At 44.6% G+C, this 23700-nt stretch overlaps 1 protein-coding gene across 1 annotated transcript in view; it reads right to left on the bottom strand.

Annotated features, from left to right (window-relative positions):
• Positions 1-18355, bottom strand: part of LOC148523705 (gonadotropin-releasing hormone II receptor-like) — a 30422-nt gene extending 12067 nt beyond the window's left edge. The window contains exons 1-2 of the mRNA XM_088473028.1: positions 18321-18355; positions 14076-14629 (exon numbers count right to left, since the gene is read on the bottom strand). Coding sequence (XP_088329154.1) covers positions 14076-14629; positions 18321-18354 — 588 coding nt within the window. The 5' untranslated portion in view covers position 18355. The remainder of the gene's footprint in view (positions 1-14075; positions 14630-18320) is intronic.
• Positions 18356-23700: the final 5345 nt, after the last annotated feature.

Genomic DNA, 23700 nt, shown 5'->3' with positions numbered 1-23700 from the left:
TCCTCCTGGATGCTCGTATAGCTGTGGGTCACCACCCACAGCATATACGAGCGTGCTACAAGATAGTCGTGATGGTCTTGACCATCACGACCATCGGACTTGCGAGTGAAACCCTGTGGTCAGGTTTCTCAACCACAAGCCCTGGAGTGATTTTGGCTCTATCAGAGCCAAAATCACTCCCACTGACATCACTAGTGATGTCAGTGGGGCCGGCTTCAGACGGTAGGCGTTCCCATGGGAATGCCTCCGTCTGGCAGGCACGCCCCCGGCACGCCCACCAAAGGGGGCGTGCTGTCAATCAACATCGACAGCACGCCCCCTTTGGTGCGAGACCGGAGCGATGGAAAGTCCTTCGCTCGCCGGGTCTCGCGCATGCGCACGACGGAGCTCCCTCCGTCGTGCGCATGCGCAGTGGGGACCATCGACCCACTTGCGAGCGTACTGCCGCTCGCGAGTGGGTCTGAATGACCCCCATTATCAGAACATTGCCACTGGAGATAATTCTAATATATCAGTTACAAATAATAAAATAGAGAGGAAGAAAAGTGGGTGGGGGGGGTGAGGGAAACAAAATGAGGAACAGAACAGAAAATAACATATTGGTAATTGAATTGGAGAGCACTAGACCGTATATATCTACTAATATCATAAACCAAATACTTAGATATTACATTACCAGGTCCTTGGAAGAGCTACAGGAACATAAAAACAATGAACAAAAACAGCAAGGTCATAATCAGAGTATAGGAGGGAGATCGCTCACGAATCAGAAGAATCATTCTCAGGAGTGGGACCAGATTCCTCTAGATGGGTTAATAAGTCCTTGCACTCTCGAAGATCTCTGATCAGGACCGATTTGCCATTCAGGTCAACAATGAGCTTGAAAGGGAAACCCCAGCGATACCGGATTTTCCTGTTATGTAGAGCTCTGGTTAAATCCCGAAAATCTCTCCATTTGGCAATCGTCACGGGAAAAAGATCTTGATAGAATTGGAGATGAACAGTATTGAAGAGAATATGGGGCTTACCCCGGGTTGGAGCCAGAACAAGTTCCTTATCCTTGTAACTAAGGAAACGCATAATCACATCTCGGGGAGGGTCGTTATCTCTTACTTTAGGCCGGAGAGCGCGATGAGCCCTTTCCAAGGGTATTCTCCATTCTCCAAGATCCGGAATCAGAAAGGAAAAGAGATTGTGAAGATAAGGTTCCAGGGCTTCCAGGGACACTGTTTCTGGAATGTTGCATATGCGGATGTTATTTATGCGCTCCCTATTTTCTAAGTCTTCGTTCTTTGTGCGGAGGTCTGAGAGTTCAGTTATAATGTGATCCAGATCCCTGCCAGTTTCGTTGAGAGCTTTTTGGAAACTGTCCTGACGAGATTCTATTTTGGAAGTTCTTGTGGCTAGTGATGATATATCCGATTTGATGGAGGCCACTGCTTTGTCAAGTTTGTTTTCAAGAGAGTCCTTAAACTCCGTAATAAGAGAGCGAAGGGCCAAAATGTCCTCTTTAGTGGACGGGGCAGGAGGTGAAGGACCTTCTTTATCCATAGCGACCACAGTAGGGGAGGGAGGGCCCCTTTGTTGGGAGGACCTAACGCCTCTGAAGTGTTGGGTGATATCACCACTTCCTTGTTTGGGATGTTTGGCAGCGGACATCTGCTTGGAGACCAAGGCAGGAACCATGGAGGAGGGCTATTTCCATTGAGAGAAAATAAGATTCCAGGGAAATAGGAAACTGGGTATCACCAATATAATATGTTACTGATAACGGCAAGAGGGGGTGGGATCCAAGCACCCAGGGGTCAGAGGAGACGTCCTCCAGAAAAACATCACAGAAAAAAAAGTCAATCCACTAGTACTGAAGGCAAGGGACCGAGGGAGTAGTGCGGTGGGGGGGGTCTGATAAAGGCGGTATCAGTGTGGTAAGGATGGAACAGCCCCAGGAGCAGTTGTTGGAGGACAACTACCTATCCTCTCAGATTCCCTGCAAGGAGACAGTAAGCAGCAGGATATGCTCGGATAGGGTGCGGAGGGAGGTTGAGATCCGCTATCGCAGTGTCCAGGAGTGCGCTGATGTGAGGTGTTCCTGGTGATGCCTGTATTGCAGGTCTGCGGGTGGGTCCGGGGGTCACCACAGTAGTCTCGTCAGCACCAACTGCAGGGAGCGGGTCACGGGAGGTTGGGTACACATTCAGCACCACATCCAAATAATAGGCTGGAGCAGTGATTCCAACCCTGGTAGCATAGAAGACTTCCAGTGTGGATAGGGTTATAGGAGTTACGTGAGGCTGCTGCACCTATGACAGAAAGGTGCCCTGGTTGTTCCCTGTGTTCTCCACTGTCACTGGCAGATAGGGCAGCTAATATGGCGGCTTCCCGCGATTCGCGGGTCCAGCCGCGGGTATCTGCAGGAGCCCTCTGGGGATATGTGGGATCTTGCCTGGCAGTTCCAGTAGCCAGCAGCCCCCAAACAGCAACAAGATCTGCGGCCACGATGCGGTCCCCGCGTGACTTCCGGTCCGCGGCACCGGCTCCAGGCGGCTAGGAAAGTCCGCGGCTTCAAGTAGTTGGGTAGGCCGCAACGCCGGGGGTGCCGCTAGAAGGGCACCTTTTGCAGGGAGCGGGGGCCCGGGGCACGGAGGCAAGAGCAATGATCACCAGGGACCCAGCTGAAGGTAATGGATCGGAGGGAAGGTTGGATATCCCAGGGGATTGCAGGACCTCTGGAGGAACACGTCCGCTCCGATGGACAGTTAGGCCACGCCCCAACCATTGTTGATCACATGGATCAGCGTTAGACAATTTGTGATAAGAGTCTTTATATACCTACCTTTGTCACCAGAATGGGCAAGCTTATTGCAGATGCACTGCTCCATGGACCTGCTGGTGTCACCAATTGTTTTTCCGATCCAAAGTTGCTCTACTGCCTCTGTGAACTTTCTATTTGTTTAAATGAGAAGCTCATGGAGGAGAGGTATCAGCTTGTTTCCAATAGACAGAGCAGTAAGACAAGGAAAGGTTGTTGCCTGCCAGGGACCCCAGCAGGTCCAACAAATGGCTTAATATTAATTATCCCTAATAACTGCACTTTTTTATATATATATTAACACTTATGGTTTTATTAGTCACATAGGTGCCTATTAATCAACACTAAAATAAAATTTTTAAGGACATTTTCCTTAATTACTGTTATTTTAGTATTCATGAAGACACTTAACACAGGAGATATCACTGATATCTCCTGGTTAAGTCCGCCTGCATTAATTTCCACACTCCCCAGACATTAGTATGGGGATATGGAAATTATGCTATTCATCAAATTCCGAAAATTATGTATTTTCGGAATTTGATGGTATTACTGTACGCCACTGTCAGGTGGCATATAGCAGGTTACACTTACCTGCTGTCAGCTGGGCAGGTCCTCTGCCGGCTCCCTCCGTCATTCTTGGTGCATCCCAGGCTCCGTCTGCTGTGCTAACACTGTGTTCTCCCAGCAGAACACAGTAAAGTTTAGAAGAAAAAAACTTTTTTTTTCTAAACTTTATTGTGCTCAGCCGGGAGAACACAGTGTCAGCACAGCAGACAGAGCCTGAGGCAGCTGCAGTGCCAGGTAAGTGTGGGACAGGGGGAGAGGTGAGCGGAGGGGGGTTGAGGGGACAGAATTGCCGCAGCTGTAGGCCATGCAGCCCATGTGCTGCTTTTACGGCACATGTAACAGCACATGCGCAGCACGGATTATAGCTGCGGTAAGTTAGAGCAGGCAGTGAAAAGTTTCTATTTCCCAAAAAGCTGCCATTGCAAAAATGACAGCTTTTCGGAATAGATACTTATGGGGAGGAGAAATGATGAATTCCTCCGGTAATTAGGTAGAACTCCATGCAAGTTCTAAACCTAATTACCTCCAAAGAATTTTATGTGTTAATGAATAGGCCCCATAGGGAGCTGTGACCGGATGACCTCACTTGCTGTCCGATCACAGATTGGTTTTGATCCCCATTGGATCTTTGGGTATCAGGGATTCCCGCTTGCCATCAGTAAACGTCTGTTACTGACTTCACCCACTGTGCCACCACCAAACTCTACCATCGGCGTTTGGAACCGCTTATGCTGCATATGCGTCGACGAGCTTCCGCCGCACCTCCTGATTGGTGTTGGCTGACTCCTCCTGATCCCTTGCAATGGACCAGGTTCTGCACAGTAGCTGGCAGAGGGCTTGAGCTTGGAGGCACCTGGGCTCAATCTAGAACAGCCGGAGAACGTAATAGCGTTTTGCACAAATCTGTTGGTTGCAGGATTCAGATGCAGTCGTATAGGCAAGGATGTTTATTGCTCAATAGACTTGAAAAAGACCCTTCCCCCTTTGCTTAAAGGGGGTACAGCATACAGAGATGTTACAATAGTCTTGATGTTCACAAAGATATACACATACAGGGTTCACATGCCCCTCTTTTATGCCACTCCAGTACACATTACCACAGGGGGTAAGTCCGCTCTGTGGTTTTCAACCAATCGCCTTAAGTGCACGTGCTGGCCACATACACGTTTAACATTGTCCCCTATAAACAGTAGGGAGTGCTCACTCCCCAGTGCCTGAGCCCACCCGCAGAGCTCTGCACACCCTCAACTCCGACACGTCTGGAAGGGACAAAGTTTTCCCTCCAAAATCGATTTCCAGGAATCTGCCCAGGGACTCAGCTCACCACCTCTAGCCTGAATCCAAGCTCCAGAGATAGGCAGCCCAGGTCTCCTGGCAGCATCTCCTGCCCACCGAGTGGAAGCCCTTTGGAGCTCCCTAAAAATACTTAGCTAGCTGCATTGGCCATCTTCCTATGCACCTCCTCATACCACTTTTAGGCATGAGGTGGCATTGGAGGACAGTTAATTTCTCTGGAAGTGGCTGGAGGATCTCTGGATCCCCTGGCCGTCCAGAGAATTCACAGGTAAGTGCACTTTACTTTTAAAATACATACATTTAAAATACATACAAGCACATTTTACATACACCACATTAAAATAGATTGCACCAAGCCTGTGCACTGCAACAGGCTTATATACCAATGCACTGCAGCTCAGCTGCAGTGCTGCACAGAAATATATGTTTTAATACATTTTTATTTAAACCTATGTGTGTTTATTTACTATGCCCAGCTCTCAGCCACACCAGTGCTGGCAGCACCGTGAGCTACTCATCCGGTCTCCCACACTCTGCAGCACAAGTAGTGCACGGCACTCGTCAGCGGGCTCCCCCTGCTGCCATCTAAGGGCCTGATTCAGACCTGGTCGCTAAGCTGGGCTTGCTCGCTAGGGGCACTTATTTCACATCTGCGCATGCGTATGCATCAAAGTATGCATTCGCGAACCAGTCACTGCGGCTGGGAATCGTGCGCTCATAGTACACAGACTGGAAGCTACTTTGAGTGACAGCACCATTTATGGGTGGTGACAGGGGAAGGTGCTTGTGAACGGGGGAGTCGATGTGCGAAACGCAGGCGTATCTGACCATCAAAATGGAGTTTAATGGGTGTGCATAATTAGCAAAGTAGCATCACTGAACACGTCACTTGGTTGTATTTGAGCCTGAACTGATCGCAGTGCTCGCAGTGGGGTAGGGGCTACCTCAAGGGCTGCGAGCAGCTCCGATGGCTCTCGATGTTACCGATTAGTCATACACTTCCTGGAGATGACGTGTGTTAAGAAAGAAAAGTGGGCGTCTTTATACACCAGCGTGTGCTCACTGCCGTCGCTCTCTAAGGCATAGAGGGTATCCTTACGCAACCCAGTGCGATTGCGGAATTTGCATACCCAGCCCCTTTTGGCAGCGAACGATCGCGGCTTAGCGAGCAGGTCTGAATCAGGCCTAAGTCCGCAGCCATGGGGCTAAGTCCAGGCTGCCGTCCCTGCACTGGGGGTACGGGGAGCGGTCTCTCCCGATCCCCCAGTGTGCAGCCACACTATCTTGGATTGCTGAGGTGTCGGGAGCTAATCTCCCGGCACCTCACAGCTCACAGCTATCTGGTGCCATGCGGGGAGCCGGCTACCCAGGTCCCCCTGTGTATCCTTCAGCCCTGCAGTCCGGGATACTTGTCCCAACTGCAGTGACTGCCTGCCACCCTTCCTGCCCCCTGTACTGAGGTACCGGGAGCTAGTGTTCCCGTCTCCCGGTAGGCGGCCACTTAGCCCTGCAGTCCGGGACACTTGTCCCAGCTGCAGCAGCTTCCTGCTGCCCTGGAGCGCCGGGAGCTTTGGTCCCGCTTCCAGGCAGTAGGTTTCCAATACCGCAGCCTTGCTGTGTAGCTGGGGCGACGGGAGCTAAGCTCCCAGTCCCCAGCGTGTAGCTCTTAACCCGGCAGTCCGGAACTCAGTTCGGGCTGCAGTGGCAGTCTCCGCCTGGTTCCCTCATGGCCGCGGCCCCCTAACCCCAGCACACCGGGGGTTAAACACATTGCCACGGCCGCTGGAGAGGATCTGGGCTGCGGAAGCATAAAAGCAAATTTTTAAAACATCTGGTGCCTAGCGCCGTTAATACATTTATAAATGGCGCCGCAGCATCCGGCCACAGGAGCGTGATGCTGAACAGCCCCAGGAAGGAGTTCCAAGAGTTATTCAATTGACCTCACTGTTAAGTCCGACAAGAACCACTTAAGTTGGAGAATGCCAGTTATTACGCCTTAAGCTGGGTGTTTAGTAGCGGTCAACTGCATACTCTGACTATGGTGCCAGCCGTGAGACTGTTAGGCCATGCTAAGCCGGAAAACAGCTTCACAGCTGGGACTTAGGGCCTGATTCAGAGCCGAATGCTCTGACCAGAGCGCTCGCTCTGAAACAGGGCCCTCCTCCATGAAAATGGAGCGGCCTCCCGGCCGCTCGCATAGCTGTGGGTGACTACAAACAGCTTATGCGAGCGTTCATGATGATGGTCGCGATGGTCTTGACCATCGCGACCATCGGGCTTGCGACGGAGACCTTGCGGTAGGGTCTCGCTGCCGCAAGCCCAGGAGTGATTTTGGCTCTATCAGAGTCAAAATCACTCCCACTGACATCACTAGTGATGTCAGTGGGGCCGGCTTCAGACGGTAGGCATTCCCATGGGAACGCCTCCGTCTGGCAGGCACGCCCACCAAAGGGGGCGTGCTGTCAATCAACATCAACAGCACGCCCCCTTTGGTGCGAGACCCGGAGCGATGGAGAACCCGTCGCTCGTCGGGTATCGCGCATGCGCAGTGGGGGAACATCGACCCGCTTGCGAGCGTCCTGCGCTCGCGAGCGGGTCTGAATGACCCCCTTAATTTGGATTTCTGCTTACGTGGACAAATCCTGTAGTTGGACTTAAGAGAGCTGTCAATTGAATAGCTCTGGGAACTCTTTACCGAGGCTATTTAACATTGCGGTTAAGTGAATCGCCCCTATAGACTAAGAACACATAATTGTAGGTCAGCACTGTTCATGGGATATTTTTATTCAAACACTTTGCAGTGTGTGTGTAGAGATGGATAGATGGAAATAGTTAGTATGCCGGTGGACGGGATGCTGGCCATCGAAATCCCAGCTTCAGAAGCCCAACGGGATGAACAGCGGCATCCAATGCTGGGAATCCCAACAGTGGTCGGGAAAGCATCCTCCCTTCTTCCCCTAATCCTCCCTTCTTGCACCCAATTCCTAAACCTCCCCTCCCTGCACCTTAACCCTCCACATTAGTGCCTAAACCTAACCCTCCCTCCTTGGTGCCTAAACCTAACCATCCCCCCTTATTGCCTAACGCCAACCACCCCAGTGGTGCCTAACCCTAACCTCCCCCCCAAAGCCTAACTGTACCTCCACACCCACATGGTGCCAAAACTTAACGCTGCCCTCCCCCGCGACTAACAGCTAAGGGCAACCCAGCTTACCTTCGATCAGAAAGGCATCTGTTGGGATTCCGGCATTGGTCTGTGGGCTGGCGTCGGGATTTAGCTGCCTATGTTAAATCCGGTGTCGGGATTCTGACGCCAGGATTTCAACAGACGGCGTCCCGGCCATCGGTATTTTACTACATCCCATATGCATCTGCTATTAATTATTTAGCCCTATGTGTATCTCTTTCTTATATGTAAACTCAGTACTGATGGGACTAACTAATATAATAACTAACATAATGCATCATTTATCGGGAGAGGGATCCTACGAATTTCTCCCTGGCAATAGCCACTCACGCATGCGTAGGGGAACCGAGAAGGTAAGGGGAGCTCAACTTACCCAAAATAAGGCCAGCTAGAGGGGCCCAGCTGGGGCTTGAGTCAGTGGCACATCAGGCAGGGAGAGGAGACTGCTGCTGCTTTGTTGCAGCAGTCTCTCTCCCCAGTCCAGCACATGCTGCTGTGTGCAGGGCTGTAGTGGGTCTAGGTAAGCAGCAGACTCCTCTCTTTCCTTGAGTTACGGGTATGGGGGGTTTGCCCGCTGAAGCTGCTTTGTAATTTTTCTAGGAAGGGTTCTTGTAGCTCAATCTTCTCTTTGCAAACTAACAACAAACAAACACCTGTGTAGTGAGATTAATATGAGTATTTCAGATGGAAAGCATTTGCATTTCAGTACAATGTTCCCTATGAGGATTACATTATTTCTGGGTCTAAAACTGGGTGCACATTATACAATGTAACAAACGATGGAATGGTTCGCTAAATCCCAGAACACATGATATGGAGCGTACACACTATGCAATCTTCCAAACGACAGTACAATATTTCAGTGATCACAAATGCGCTACAGCGCGTATTTACGTGAAAATGTGGACCGGGGACTCACTTTTGCAGAATGGGTGGATCCCCAGGGATACGCTCTGCTGCAGCCAATCTGCTGGCTCCTTGCCAGGGAGAATTATACAAAGTGGAGGTGGAGGCAGCCCTTTAGTGCCTTTTCTGGATGCTGTGGCACATGGCACTACAGGGACAAGCGGTCTCGGCACATATCATGAGGATGGCCTTGGCACTCAGCGTGAGGATTGCCCCAGCACCCAGCGTGGGGACCGGGGTGGTCCTCACGTACCCCGGCAGCATATTGAGGAAGCGGACCAGGCACCCAGCTCTACACGCATACTACACGAGGAGCTATGAGGAGAAAATGGTGTCTGCACTTGTTGCTGCACTGCCTGACCTGGAGGATAATTCAAGTAAGTTTAATAAACGGGTAGGGGTTAGTTTGGTGCAGTGATAGGTGGGGGTGCTGCAGGTTAGCGAGTGGCTGTTTGGTGCTGTGTCTGTGGTGGGTGGGGGGGGCTGAGGGTAACTTCCTGCAGCTGCTACTAAAGTGAAGAGTGGTGGGTGAGTAGCCAGAAGGGGGTACTACAATTTGGCAAACAGTGGTGGTGGTGGTGACGGGGGGGGGGTGTGATGGACCAGCTGCTACTACCTTAGGCTGCCCTTCTATCTACCCTTACTCCCTCCCTACCCCCAGCATTGCCTGCCACTAAGTACTGCCCCAGCTGCTGCCTACCCATAACTCCTCTCTAACACAAGTACTGCCTGCCCCTAACCACCTCCTTGCCCCCCAGTACTTCCCCAGGTGCCATCTACACTTGCCCCCTCACTACCTCCAGTTTGCCTGCCTCTAACCCCCTCCGTGCCTCAGTACTGCCTGCCCCTAACCACCCCCTTGCCCCCAATGCTGCCCTAGCTGCTATCTACCCTTACTCCCACCCTACCCCCAGCACTGCATGCCCCTACCCTCCTCCATTCCCCCAGTACAGACCCAGCTGCTATTTACCCTTGCCCCCTCCATACCCCCAGTACTGCCTTTCCCTAACTCCCTCCTTGCCCCCCAGTACTGCACCAGATGCTACCACCCTTACCCCCTCCTTACCCCTAACACTACCTGCCCATAGCCCCCTCCGTATTCCCCAGCACTGTTGCAACTTCTGTCTACACTTACCCCCTCTCTACCCCCAGCACTGCCTATCCTTACTCCCCTCTACTCTAACTTCTCCCTGCCTTTACTTCAAGCTTATACCAACTGCTGCTTGCCCATAACCCCCTCTACCCAACTGCTACCTGCCCCCTGCGCTGTCCCAGGCAGGTAGCAGTTGCGGTAAAAGGGGTTTGCAACTGCTGCCTACCCTCACCACTAATAATATGTGATGGGACCCAGAAACAGTAGAGTAGGCTCCCAATTTTTTATAGTGAGGGGTCCCTAGAACTAACAATTAGCAGAGGAGCCACAGCCTGGTGCAAGAGGAGCAGCAGCCATAAAATAATAAGGTAAGTGACTAGGCTGGAGCTGGAGGGATGTAAGGGGCTGGAGAGAAAAAGTGGCCCTAAAGAGACACAGTTTTTTTTTAAAAAAACACAGAGGACACCTGGAGATACACAGGGGGGCCTGGAGAGACACAGGGGGGCTGGAGTGACAAAAGGGGGCCTGCAGAGACACAGGGGTGCCTGGAGAGATGCAGAGTAGTGACACAGGGGGGGCCTGGAGATACACAAGGGGACTGGAGTGACACAAGTGGGGCCTGGAGAGACAGGGGAGCCTGAAGAGAGACAGAGGGGTGACATGAGAGTAAAGATATAGATAGTCCGTACTAGTTGAAAGTATGTATTATATAAAAAAATATAATCTATGAAAAAGTGACACAGGGGGAGCCTGGAGTGACACATGGTGGGCCTGGAGTTACACAGAGAAGACCTGGAGTGACCCGGTGGTAGGGGGGCGGTGCTGGGAGGCCTACTTCTATATACACCCCATATATCTCTCCCCCCTTTGCAGTAACCTGATTGGTTTCAACTTGATGAATGGACATAAACATCCTAAAAGCAGGTATTACAGTCATAAAATAAATTTTTTTAATTTATTTAAAAGGTCTTTTACAAATGTAGTAGATAGTGGGGCCTAAAACCCTACAGGCAGTTATTGTGCACATTGAGGCTGATTCTGAATTGGGAGCGAAGCAAAAAAGGAATAACTTTCACCCGGGAAAAACAGGATTTTTAAGAGGGGGTTTCTAGTGTATATATATATGTGTGTGTATATATATATATATATATATATATATATATATAAAAATAAATAAAAAACTGCGAGGGCACTCACCATTGCAATAAGCCCCGGCCCCTCACAGCAAAATGCCGCTATTCGGCAATTATAATTATATTGCATCAAATTGGCTCCACCTCCTCCCCATTGACCCGTGAATCATAGCATTTTGTCGCAAGGGGGCGGGGCTTAATAACATGGTGGTGCTTGCTCTGCTCTCTGTCAGGGGGGGGAGGGGGTTCTGAGTACTCAGAAACCCCCCTCCCTGCATGCGCTGTTGCAGACAGATGTAGATTTGGGAGGGTGTGCTGTAGCTCAAATCTAAATTGAAGACGCCCAGGATTTGCGTGTTACATGTAACAGCAGCCAATATTTACCCTGCATGCAAAATAGATATATAAATATACAGTGTAAATATATCAATGTACAGTAGTTGCACTCCAAGCATTGTGTCATGGTTTGTCCAGATGCAGTTACTCTTTTTCTTTTGCCTCCAGCTCAAAATCATTGAGATTTGCCTGGTGAGTTTTGCAGACACTTTTTTAATGTTATTGTAAAGCAACATTTTTATCCGAGTCTATCGGGAAGTAGAAAATGTTCCATTAGAACAGCTGCATGGATTGTTTATAGCGGAGTAATACATAAATGGATTAGAGGCAGTGAATTGAAGTCATTTTCTTTCCTGACTAAATTTAGTTACTTGGCTCTTTCACAGAGAGCAGATTGATACAATATGTAATAAGCTACATGTTCCAACAGTGTAAAACATTCATGCCACCAGGTGTGAGCAGGGTGTGTTAAGTGGCCCATACACCTACACGACCAGCATAAGATCAGATTCATCATATGATTTCCCCGGAGCTCCCTGGCAGTCCCGGCAGCATGTTTGTTGTTTGTTGCTTTTCTTAGCACACGATCTGTCGTAAGATCAATTCTGTGTCTCACAGGCTCATTAGGGAAACAGTCATTGAAATGTCTTGAATTTACACACGATGGATCGCATGAACAAAATAAACTGCACCATCTGCACACGATACGATGGACAAGATGTGCTGCACATCTGATCATAAGATCCGATTATAGGAGCTGCGGGAGTGCGCATCGGATCGTATCTTACTAAAATAATACACGATTTTCACAAGATCCATCTTATGACTCATCGTAAATTGTGCAATCGGCCAGAAATCGTGTAGGTGTATGGGTGCCTTTAGGGGATAACTCAAACAAGGTCCTTTGCATAAGGGCATAACTGCACCTCCTGCTTTGCAAATGCAGTTTTCCTGGAAGTTAGTCCGATGTTATGCAGTGTGTATGGATTTCATAATATTTAAATGAGGTGCAAGACCTGAACATTGGACATGATCATAATATATTTCTATTACACTTACCATGGCAACTGTACATTATCAGACCACAGAACATTTACACATGCCAATGGGGACAAAATAGGTCCGACCCAATCCATCCAAACCTCGCCCCAAACTATCCACTTTGAGATGAACTTTGACCTTATTGCAGCTCGCCAATCAGGACTGTACCGCGAAAATTGGCTCAATTAGGAGGTAATGTATTACTATAATACAATTATATTCTATACAGAAATAGGATACTACACTAACCAAAATGACTTGAAATCTGTATGTGAACACAATATTAAAATTTGAATGCTAATGTTATATACTTACTATACAGCATTTAAACTCTATAATTCTACATGCAGCAACTCACACAAGGAACTTGAAGGAAGTACTGAAAAAAGGAAAAATACAGCAATATATGAAATTTCCATGGTGAAGTTTTTAAAACCTGATCTTGAATAAACTTCAAATACCAGACATAGATCCACATTGGGTGCTAATATTAGTCTCTAGGAACCATAAAATATCATGAACATAATACAGAAACACCACAGTAGAAATCTACCTAATTTTGTTCCAAATTAGCTGGGATATCTGTGATAGTGTCTGACTGCACTTATAGTATTAGTAATTCTGTGTACTGTTTGGAATGCCATAGGTAGCATAAGGGATAGAGCCCTCCAGGCCTTGTATGACGGAGATCCAGAATTTTGAAACTCAGGGCTGGAGACAAAGGCAGACTTTGTGCTCTTATCATATATTATATACCGGAGCTTTTCAGTGATCATTCTTCAAATGGAATTTACAGTAATAGTAGACTTTAAACGGAACAAGTATGTAATGCCGGCGGATGAAATACCGACAGTGGCAGCCCGATGGGTCAAAATCCTGACTGCAGAAGGTAGGTACCCTAACCCTCCCCTCTCCCTACCCTAGCCCTCCCTTAGTGGTGCCTAACCATAACCTCCCCCCGTTGGTGCTTAAACCTAACCCCCCTCCCTGCACCCTAAGCCTAATCCTCCCGGGGGGGTGCCTAACCCTAACCCCCTGCTAGTGGTGCCTAACCCTAAGTTCCCCCAGGGGTCGATAGAGCTAACTCTCCCCCCCTGCGGCTACACGCTAAGACACCCGGCTTACCTTTGTTCCGTAAGCCGGGTGTCGGGATTTAGTAGTGGGTAATGATAAGCATCAGGATTTCAATGCCTATCTTTAGTTCCATGTCGGCATGTGGGTGTAGGGTATCCTGACTACATCCCCTTTAAACAAGTAACAAACAAAAAATATCCCTTTATCAGAGAAATTTACGGCCCATACTCACCTACTGTACCAGTATGTCAGGGAGACTCATGAATTAGGACGTCTCCTGGACGACTGAGAGTTTAGAGTAGTCTCCCAGTTGCTGCCCACTTCATAGAAAATGGATCCTGTCAATGTGAATTGATGACGAAATACATGGTGATTTGTGTCATCATGGCTCTGCCCCTGTTGTTGTATATCAGGACAGTGCACAGTGTGATCCCCTGCACCTCCCATCTGTACCTCTCTCCCACTGAGATCAAATTAAAATGATAAGTATGAGTTTACCCATTTACACAAGTCTTTATTTTTAGGCATAGCTACATCACATTAATGATTCAGTGATTGCTAGCCATCTTTTTATTATAATTAAGCTACAAATGTCTATACCTGTTATAATTAAGCTATAAATGTCTATACCTGTGGCAGTGATAGCAGGACACTCATTAACCAAGCAGCTGACAGCATTATCTTGTTCTTCTTCTTGGCGTCGTTAAAGGCCAATGGGTTGAGAATGGCAGCCTGACGGTCCACGCTGATTACCACAGTGACAAATGCACATGAGTACATAGAGAGAAGCTTTAGAAACATAAGTATTCTGCAAGCAATGTCCCCAGCCTGCCACTGCACAGTGATATTCCAAATAGCGTCCAGCGGCATGACGATGAACGTTACAAGCAGGTCAGCCGTGGTAAGATTAAGGATTAGGATTCGCACATGTGACCTTCTCTTTCTGCTTGTCCGTGTAGTTGACCAGAGAGCAGCCAAGTTGCAGAATGCAGAGAGTGTAAAAATCACAAAAGTGATGACCACTCGTGCCTTTGCGGCTGGAGTGAAGGTAGGTAGCTGGGAATGATCATGAGTTACGTTAGCTGAAGATATGTTTAGATCCACTTCACATGAGCTGCTGAGCCAGGGTGCATTACTGCAGCTTTTCCTACGAACTTTGTTTGTGATGTTCATGATATTCATTTCTAAAGAAAAATATAGTTTTATTAACTATTCAATATAAAAGACCTTGGAAATGTGAACATTGAGATAAAGTAGTTGAACAGAATAAAAATAAACACATCAAGTAAGTATGACTGAGAGATGGCTACAGGAGTCCTGGAGATTGTAAATTACTCGAGAGAGGTTTGTCTTCAGCTCAGACTTACCTTCTCCCCAGAATGTCTGGTAGCCTCCCAAATCACACTTCACTTTCTTATGAAGTAGATGGGGCCATGATGACGTGATTCTATGCAAATTGCATCATCCTAGCCTTGCCCAATTCTATGCAATGACACAATTCATGTCAGGCTTGTCACATCACACACTAGTCCATTGGACCTCCCCCTTGGACCTTCCCTTGCCTTGAGTTTCCTAATGTCATATACCACTATGTACTCCTGACCAAGCAGAATTCAATGATATCAAACACTAGAAAATAAATAGGGCAATGCAATCTCCAATTGAGGCATCACATGCACTAATATTGACTTATGTTTCTGTAGTTATATGTAAGAATGATGTACAGAACACTACAGCAGTCACTATTTTGTTCGGGCTATCAAAATCTTTGGAGTCAGAGAAGCATGGCCTCATGTGAATACAAATGCGGTTAGTTTGGGTGGACCTGGCTATGGATTGGGTGGACTATAGATGGGGCTTATTGTTTCCCGTTCTTTATTGTAATTTTGGGTGGTATGGTTATTGACACTTAGGGGCTATTGCAGAGCTTTGAGGCAAAATCTTGAGTGTTTTCAAACTGAGTATGCTCCAGAGCTAAGCGTCCACATCTACAGGTGATGTGGAGTCATACATATTTCATTTGTGTCTCCAGTTGAAAGGATAAGGGGTCTAGGTGTCATTCATACATTTGGTCTATTCATTTAATGTTACACTTGTATATACATACGTATTGTATTTCCACTCTCCATGCTCATTTACACTGAGTGCTATGTTAGCGATTACCTTTTACTGACTGCCTGTTCATTCTCCAACTGTATTCTGTGCCTGCTCTCCAAAGCCACCATATACACCAGCACAGACATAACAATGGCATCGAAAAGTGCAAAAAGGCCTTTTTCTCTGCCATGTCTGTTTTTGCATGTTGTAAGTGATCTTTTTATATATTGTGTAGTTTATTTAACAATTAGAATTACTAAGCGTGTATTAATCTTTATTTTATGACACACATTTGGTAATACTGTTTTTTTCATTAATTGAGCAAGTTTTATTTCATAATTGCCTCCTTTATCTATCATTGGGGGCCGGTGCTGAGTACTCAGTTACCAGAGCAATTCAGTATTGCTCCCTAGCGGGAATAGCTCCTCCAAAAGTAGCTTTCCCTGTGATCAGTATCACTGCTACAGACGTAGCAGCGATACTTACTGGTGCCCGTTTGGCCGACTCCACCTGGATCCCTCCTCACAGCCCACCAACCTCCTTCCCATAGGAAGGAGCTGGGCTCTGAGAACCAGCATCATCTGAAGATGGAGTTGGTTCTCTCAAGCAAACTCTTTTACTGAATACTAGGCAGCCCTATTGGGCCCCTAATAATGAATGAGCTTGTGACATAAAACATGTAATACCTAGAGTTTCCTCATGTGTAACGAGCCCATTAGTGATGATGAATAGGCCCCCAAATAACAGTATGGAGAAAGATGTCCACATGCACAAGTGCTAACATCCTCTGAACCGGGGGGGCTTTAGAGAGGAGGGGGCCAGTGTGCATCCCTTGTCACGGGCCCCTTCCTCTCTGATGCGGCTGGCCAGCTACCGCAGAATCAGTAGAGTCTACTGCATTTTCTTGGCGATTTCCTCACAACGCATGCGCAAAATGCCGGAAAAATAGCCGTGGCAGCCATTTTGATCAGAGCTGAGAGACCCGATGCCGGACCTCGGAGAAGTATATTTAGATAATATGGGTGCAGGGTGTACACTGCACACCCTGCACCCATTATACATACGCCTCTGCCTCTGAATTATTGTACATATGTTGTTAGATATCTGCAATTACTTGTGTACTCCTGATTCTAGTAAAAGAATAAGGCCGTATTCAATTAGCAGTGAAAACACCCCCCCAATGATAAATGACCTCAAACATTTTTCATAAGTTGCGTACTTTGGCGAAAAATGGCTGCGCAAATTTTGGGTGAAAATTCTTTTTTGAAAATGTTTTTTTTCGGGGAGTGGTAAAGATGCGTCAAGTGTCTTAAAATTTGTATGCGGTCGCAGCAGGCGTTTTTTTGATTTTTTAGAAAATTGCATTTTTGCGCTACAAAAATATACTTGCACCCATTTTAACGTGCCCCCAATTTACGTGGAACAGTAATTTCCTGGAAAAAAAATAGCTTTCTATAATTTTCAACGATTTTTTTTTTTCACCCAAAATTTGCACAGTCGTTTTTCAACAAAGTACGCAACTTCCGAATAATTTTTGGGGTAATTTTTCATTAGGGGAAGTGTCCAAAGGGTTCTGAAAGAAGTCCCCACATTTTTAGGCAAAAATAGGGATTTTGCATTTTTTTCTCCTGGTCTGAGATGGAGAAAACTTTTCGCCTGTTTCAGTCTCGCTGGTGCAATAATATCGGCGAAAAACTCTGCAAAAATTGGCCGATATTATCGCCGCTAATTCAATCCGCCCATCAGTTGTAAATCGTTATACCACTTACATCTACAGCACAGCTTAGCCTTGCAATTCAGCTCAAAATTTAGATTCACTAAAAAAACATTGAAGTGAGGTCAGAGACTGAATAAATTGCATGAATAATCATATAGAGTAGCTGAACACAGATAAAGGTATTTGTGTATAGACTGTTTATGAGAACTAGAGATTCACTATCTTTATAAATAAAATACACAATACACTCTATCCTTCCAAGGCAATCAAGATGGAACAAGCTGTTCAAGATTTTAGACTTATAATTACATTTGTCAGTAGTAAGGACTAGTCCAACTAGAACAAAGTACAGTCATTTGTCCTACTAGAAAATAATATGTTACAGCAGCAGAACTTTAGAAACATTTCAAAGGACTGTCCACAATGCAGCATTTATCATTACATGGCATTGCAGGAATAGTCTCATGTGTATATATTAACGTCAGCCACTGCGGCTGATATTTTTATAGCACAGAGCATTCAAAATGTAGGGGTGATATTTTTAAACTAAAGATTCCTGGTGATGCCACAGATAGGGGCATATGTATCAAAGCTTGATGTGAGATACAATTGTGAAATATATATCACCAACCAATCAGCTCCAAACTATCATTTCTTAAACACAGCCTGCAAAATGTAAGTTAGAAGCTGATTGGTTGGTGATATATATCTTACAATTTTATCTCACATCAAGCTTTGATACATATGCCCCTTAGTTACATTTCATTTTTAATACTTCAAAGGGCATGGTAAAACATTTAATTGTAATCAAATCTGTATGATACTCATCATACTCACTCATGATAAATGTGTATAACAAAATGTTACTTACTGGAATACAGCTATCACAAATAAACAATTTAAGCCCCTGTAGAATGTGACAATTCTTTTATTTTCCAGCTTTTTTTTACATTTCTGAATGATCAATAAGTAAAAAATATGTGGCCACATAAACTTCAATGCAGAATATTACCGAGACAATATAATAATAGTAAAAGTAGCAATATGAATGTTAGGCTTACCTTTTAGTGGAAACAGATGGATTGCCAATGCCATACAGAAGTATCACATGTAATTCTCTTACAGATTTTAAAAGTATACAAGGAACTTACACACTAATTCACAGGATGGATCATTCCACTTGTGCAATAAAACGTATTTAAAATGAATTAAAACAGGGCAATATGCAACTTGTATCCATAAAGGAAAGTTGGAATTTTTCGAAGACGAATAAAGGAAAGTGTTCGCATCCAGACTTCTCTTTTTCTTTAAGCATGAGAAGTTCTTTGTCCATAAATGGTCTGCTTGTAACTTGTAAGCTGAATGTTATTTTTTTTTTTTTTGTTAAGAAAAAGTTTAGGGGAAAAAAAGCAGCCAGCAGCCTCTCTTTGTAGCTTTGTAAATGTCAGCTAGACCTCTCCTTGTCCTTGCACCTCAGAATCATTATTCTGTGTGTGCTTTCAGCTCCATGTCTCCTTATTGCTGTATCAGAGAGGTGTTAATGTGCATTAGCTATGGCACAGACTATTCAAGAGAGTTTAGAAACTCCAATTAATCATTTAGTGATGCATATGCAAAGATAAAATAGTCCATTCTAACTGCATAATAATGTAAATATATAGTAATCGATAAAGCATGAAATAAAGAAAATTATTTTTATGATCTGTACTGGAAGGCTGCTAAATTGTTATTGTGTTCAAGTAGAAGCCAGTGCAATAGGCAGAACTACTCATCTCCAGTGCTTGAATAGGAATAAAGTGAGGAGCTGTATTTATTCCAAGAGGGGCTGATGATGGTGATGTCAGACACCTGCAGTACAGCTTCTTCTGGCTACGTGTAAATGAGCTACTGTAAAACAGTATCACTCATTCATCTTCATCAAGCCACAGCTTGCATTGCCCCTTTTCATATCAGTTCTGAAAATATTACTTTTGTGGGCTATTAAAGCTCCTTACTAGATTGTATCATGTAAGAAATAAAAACCACTTTCCAGGTTTAGAAAATGTAGTAGTAGTAATAATAATAATAATAACAATGCAATAATATTAATAATAATTATTATTATTATTATTAAAACCATTATATCTATATTGTTAAATCTACTATTTATTTAGTTACATAGTAATTAGATGAAAAACGAGAGCCACTTATCTTAATACTCATAAATCTACGAGTAGTTATGTGAAATGTTTACAATTTAATTATTCCGAAAAGTAAACAATACGCAAACTACATTGCAGTATATTTCATTAGAAAAAAAGATATATCTCTGATTATGTTTATTGCTTAGCTATGATTTATCTCTTTATGTTGCCACTGTTAATCTTACTTAAGTACATTTCTCATGAATATTAGTATAAAGACTGCCATCTGCTGGCAGTACAATGTACAACCTAGCATGCTGAAAAAGGAGGAGCGTCATAAGATCTCCAAAAATAATTAAAAGTAGGTGTTTTATTACATTTGCATTGATATGAAATTATTATTTTTTTTATATTTATTAGATTTCTATAACAGATTTTGCTACAAGGCACATTATAGTAAACATCAACAAAATTATTTCTGTGTGGACACACTGGACATGATGAAAGACTGTGTCTCAAATACCGATAGAAGAGGCCAAATGGTAAAATACTGCTGTTAGTTCTAGCACCCTCCTCACCAATAAAACACATCCCAGCAGGGCAGGCCACCTTGGTGACTTGCACAGATTTTTAAAACAAAAATAAAAACTAATTTGGTAAGTTCTGGGTGGATGGAAGTTTACTCATCACTGTTGGTGTGGCAGATGTTTTGTATACAAAAATGTAATACAATTCCAACTATATTGATTACAGAAGCAACTCATATATATGTACAATAGCATATCTAAAGCTGCAGTATGGAAATAGCTGTCTGGAGCAATTAATAAAACACTCTCACAGCTGTAGAGAGTATTATAAATATCATATCTTACCCCAACAGTCTTGATAGGTAAGGAGCAGTCCGGGGAGCAGATTTACCTTCAATCAGATTCTAGCTAATAATTTCTAAAATGTACTAGAAAATGATAGCTACAAACTGATTGGTTGCTATGGGCAACACCTCCACTTTTCCTTTTTAGATGTTTCTGATAAAAAAAAAATTATTAGCCTTTCAAACAAATAGTCACAGTAGGGGATACAGAAGATGGAAAGGAGCAGGGAATGGGATATAGGTACCTTTCACTGATCTTTTAGAAGTTTTAGTAACTCTACTATTTGGTGTCTTCTATCCTATTGGATCAGCAGCACAGTTAGACACTGTGGGGGAGATGTATCAAACTTTGGAGAGAGATAAGTGGAGAGAGATAAAGTACCAACCAATCAGCTTCTAACTTCCATTTTACAGGGTGTGTTTGAAAAATGACACTGAGAAACTGATTGGTTGGTACTTTATCTCTCTCCACTTGATCTCTCTTAACGGTTTGATACATCTCCCCCCTGCACCACTGGATGGATTGGAACTATGATATCAGTAGGTTGGGCTCATGGCCAATGTTAGAAATGTTGGCAGCATACTTCTTTAATCTCCCATCCAGTAGATACCGGAGAAGAGATGCAGATGGCCAGCGCTGAGGACGAAGTGACACAAGTCATGTCATCATGGCCCATTCTGTATTGAACGAGGCTATAATTATGCAATTCGCAGAGAATGCTGTAATCACTTCCCCACTCCCCATCCCACCCATTTCACTAGGGAGTGAGCAAGATGCAGGACGGTGACCCTATGTTTCAGGAATACATGGGGAGTCTCCCAGACATACTGGGAGAGTAGGGAAATACGGTAACCAGTCATAATAGTCACACACTGAAATCCAATCACACGCAAATGCAGGATTTTGATGGAGAAATTATTACCTTCCCTTTCATCTCAAGAAAATAATATGCTATGTATGCTGTATAAATTCTCCACAAATATAACATAAAGCATCTTCAGCTATTATTTTTGAAAGGTGGAGAAGCTGCCCTGCACTGCAAAAAGAAATGTATGCTGCTAGAGATTGCACTGCAACAGTTAGCTTTATAGTTTGAATGCTGGAGCGCACTTCATTTTTGGACCACAAGGACAAGATCCCAGCTAGACTTACAGCACCAGTCAGTAAAGAGAGTCCAATCCGGAGGTCACCCTAACTAGCTTCTTCGCCGTAGAATATGGCGGTTTTATCAAAGGGAGATTCAGGTTTCACTTCAAACCAATTTCACACAGTCTCTAATTGAGGGCATAATTAGAGAATCTATACACTACAAGGGGTATAATTACAAAAGTGTGGGCTTTTAGAAGTGGAGATGTTGTGGATTCCAGGGACATTAAACCCCCTGCACTTATTATTATTATTATTATTATTATTATTATTAATAATAATAATAATGTATAGTATAATTAACCTATGCTTGGTATATAAAGTTTAAAGTTAAGCAAGTTAAGTGCACTGCTTTGAGCAAATAACTATTTAACAAAGCAGTGGCGCATAGTAAACCGTTATAGGCTAAGACTGTGCATTTGCAGACTTACAATAGCGTAAATCATACTACAAACGCCCTCATTTGCATTTTGCTACACAATACACTGCCTGAAAAATAAACTGAGATCCAACAGGTTTTCCATCAGAAACACAGCTGGAATTTAAAGTCACAAGACTCCCAAGAATTGTCTCTCCCGAAATGAAAGACTCGTTGCACAATTCAATTTTGTTTTTAATCTTTTTCATTGGTTCACTCTTTTCTTTCTTTTTTTGCATGTCATTAAGTTTCAAGTGAAATTACAGCTTTTCTTTGTTTCATTCAGAGAAGTTTATCTTCAATTTGCCATAATTGACCAGAACTGTGTATGCTGTGTGAGAGACAAAGACTAGGTAGAATATTAAGATGGAACTTGCTGCCAGAAGTGGCACTTAAGTCAATTAACCACTTCAGTGGCAGCAACAAATACATTTTTTTACTTGTTCTCCCAGATGTGACTGGTGACACTGAAAGAAATGTGCAAGAATATGATGTATTTACCATATACTATACATCAGGGCTCGACAAATTGTTGGAAAATCGTTTAGGAGTCAGACTATTGTCCACAACCAAAATATATGAAAACTTCTACAGTATAGAACACCACTCATGCCCCTTATGCTTCCCCACATGCCATCAGACCCTGATACATGCCTGTTACATAGCTGTGCCCACAATACATAGTATGTTACACCACTGTACCCCCAATACAGTGTATGCCACACATAAGTACCCCCAATACATGATATGCCACACAGTGCCCCAATACGTGATTTCTCAGAGCACATATTAGGGAGGAGGGAGGACACTACTCACTCTGCATGGTGGTCCCAGAGGTGGGCGGGGGTCACCGGCATAATAAAGGTAATTGATTGGGGTTGCGGCAGGCACTGGGAGTGCAGGCAGGGCAGTAGGTGATGTTCAGTCGGCACACGCCGCACCGCATGTCTCCAGAAGGTTGAGGGGAGGGTGGACAGAGAGGGAGGGAGGCCTCAGACAATTAGATGTGGATGGTATTGTCTGCATTGCACACAGCCAGATCATATAGTTCAGACTCATCACAGCACGTAATGCGGGACCTGCTAATTTTTCAAATATGCCTAGAGCATGTAAAGGTCAGGGTTTGTTTGGATATGTTTAGATGCCATTTGCTTATGGTTTGTTTGGATATGTTTAGATGCCATTATTTATCATGCAGTAACCTAAATCAATGTTTTCAATGAAGACCTAAATAAAGTCCATTGAACTCGCAGTTTGTCTGCTTTAAAATAATAACCGTTGCAATGAAAACATGATGGAGGTACAGCATGAAGAACTTCCAAAGCGCACAGCTTTTTCATGCAGTATTCTAGGGATATACTGTTAAAATGGTGCTAGAACAAGAGGCTTTAGCTGTGTACACGGCGCAAGTACATAAGGGCAAAACAAAGGGGAAGGGAGAGGGGGGGGGGGGGAGAAGGAGGAAAGCAAAGGAAGAATAAAGAAAAACAGAAACAGAAAAAACTTTGTTCCAGCTTTTCAGGTAGAATATCAAATGAAACCAATTTAATCAATCAAAAATGGAAGGCGTAACAAATATATCTCCAAAATAGTAATATATCACCATGTACCCGGGACTAAGGCAATGCAAATATTTAGATATAATCATACAACATATAAAAAATCTCAGCAACAAAAATGTAAATGCAATTGAATATAATAATCAGATGTAAGTTAGCTCGTCCTGAGAAAGATGAGCCTAATCGGCTGCATAAATGTACAGGGACCTGTATTTCACAATAGCAGAAGTTCACAAGCAATAACCTTCTGTGTTCCCTGCTGATGTACTGATGTATACAGGTGATTTATTAAAAATAATCTATTTGCATAAAAGGTATTTTCA

This window comes from Taudactylus pleione, unplaced genomic scaffold (genome assembly GCF_031769625.1).
Source record: "Taudactylus pleione unplaced genomic scaffold, aTauple2 ptg000129l, whole genome shotgun sequence".
NCBI classification, from domain to species: domain Eukaryota; kingdom Metazoa; phylum Chordata; class Amphibia; order Anura; family Myobatrachidae; genus Taudactylus; species Taudactylus pleione.
The sequence above is the reverse complement of the archived record's forward strand: the minus strand, read 5'-3'. Positions and strand labels throughout refer to the sequence as shown.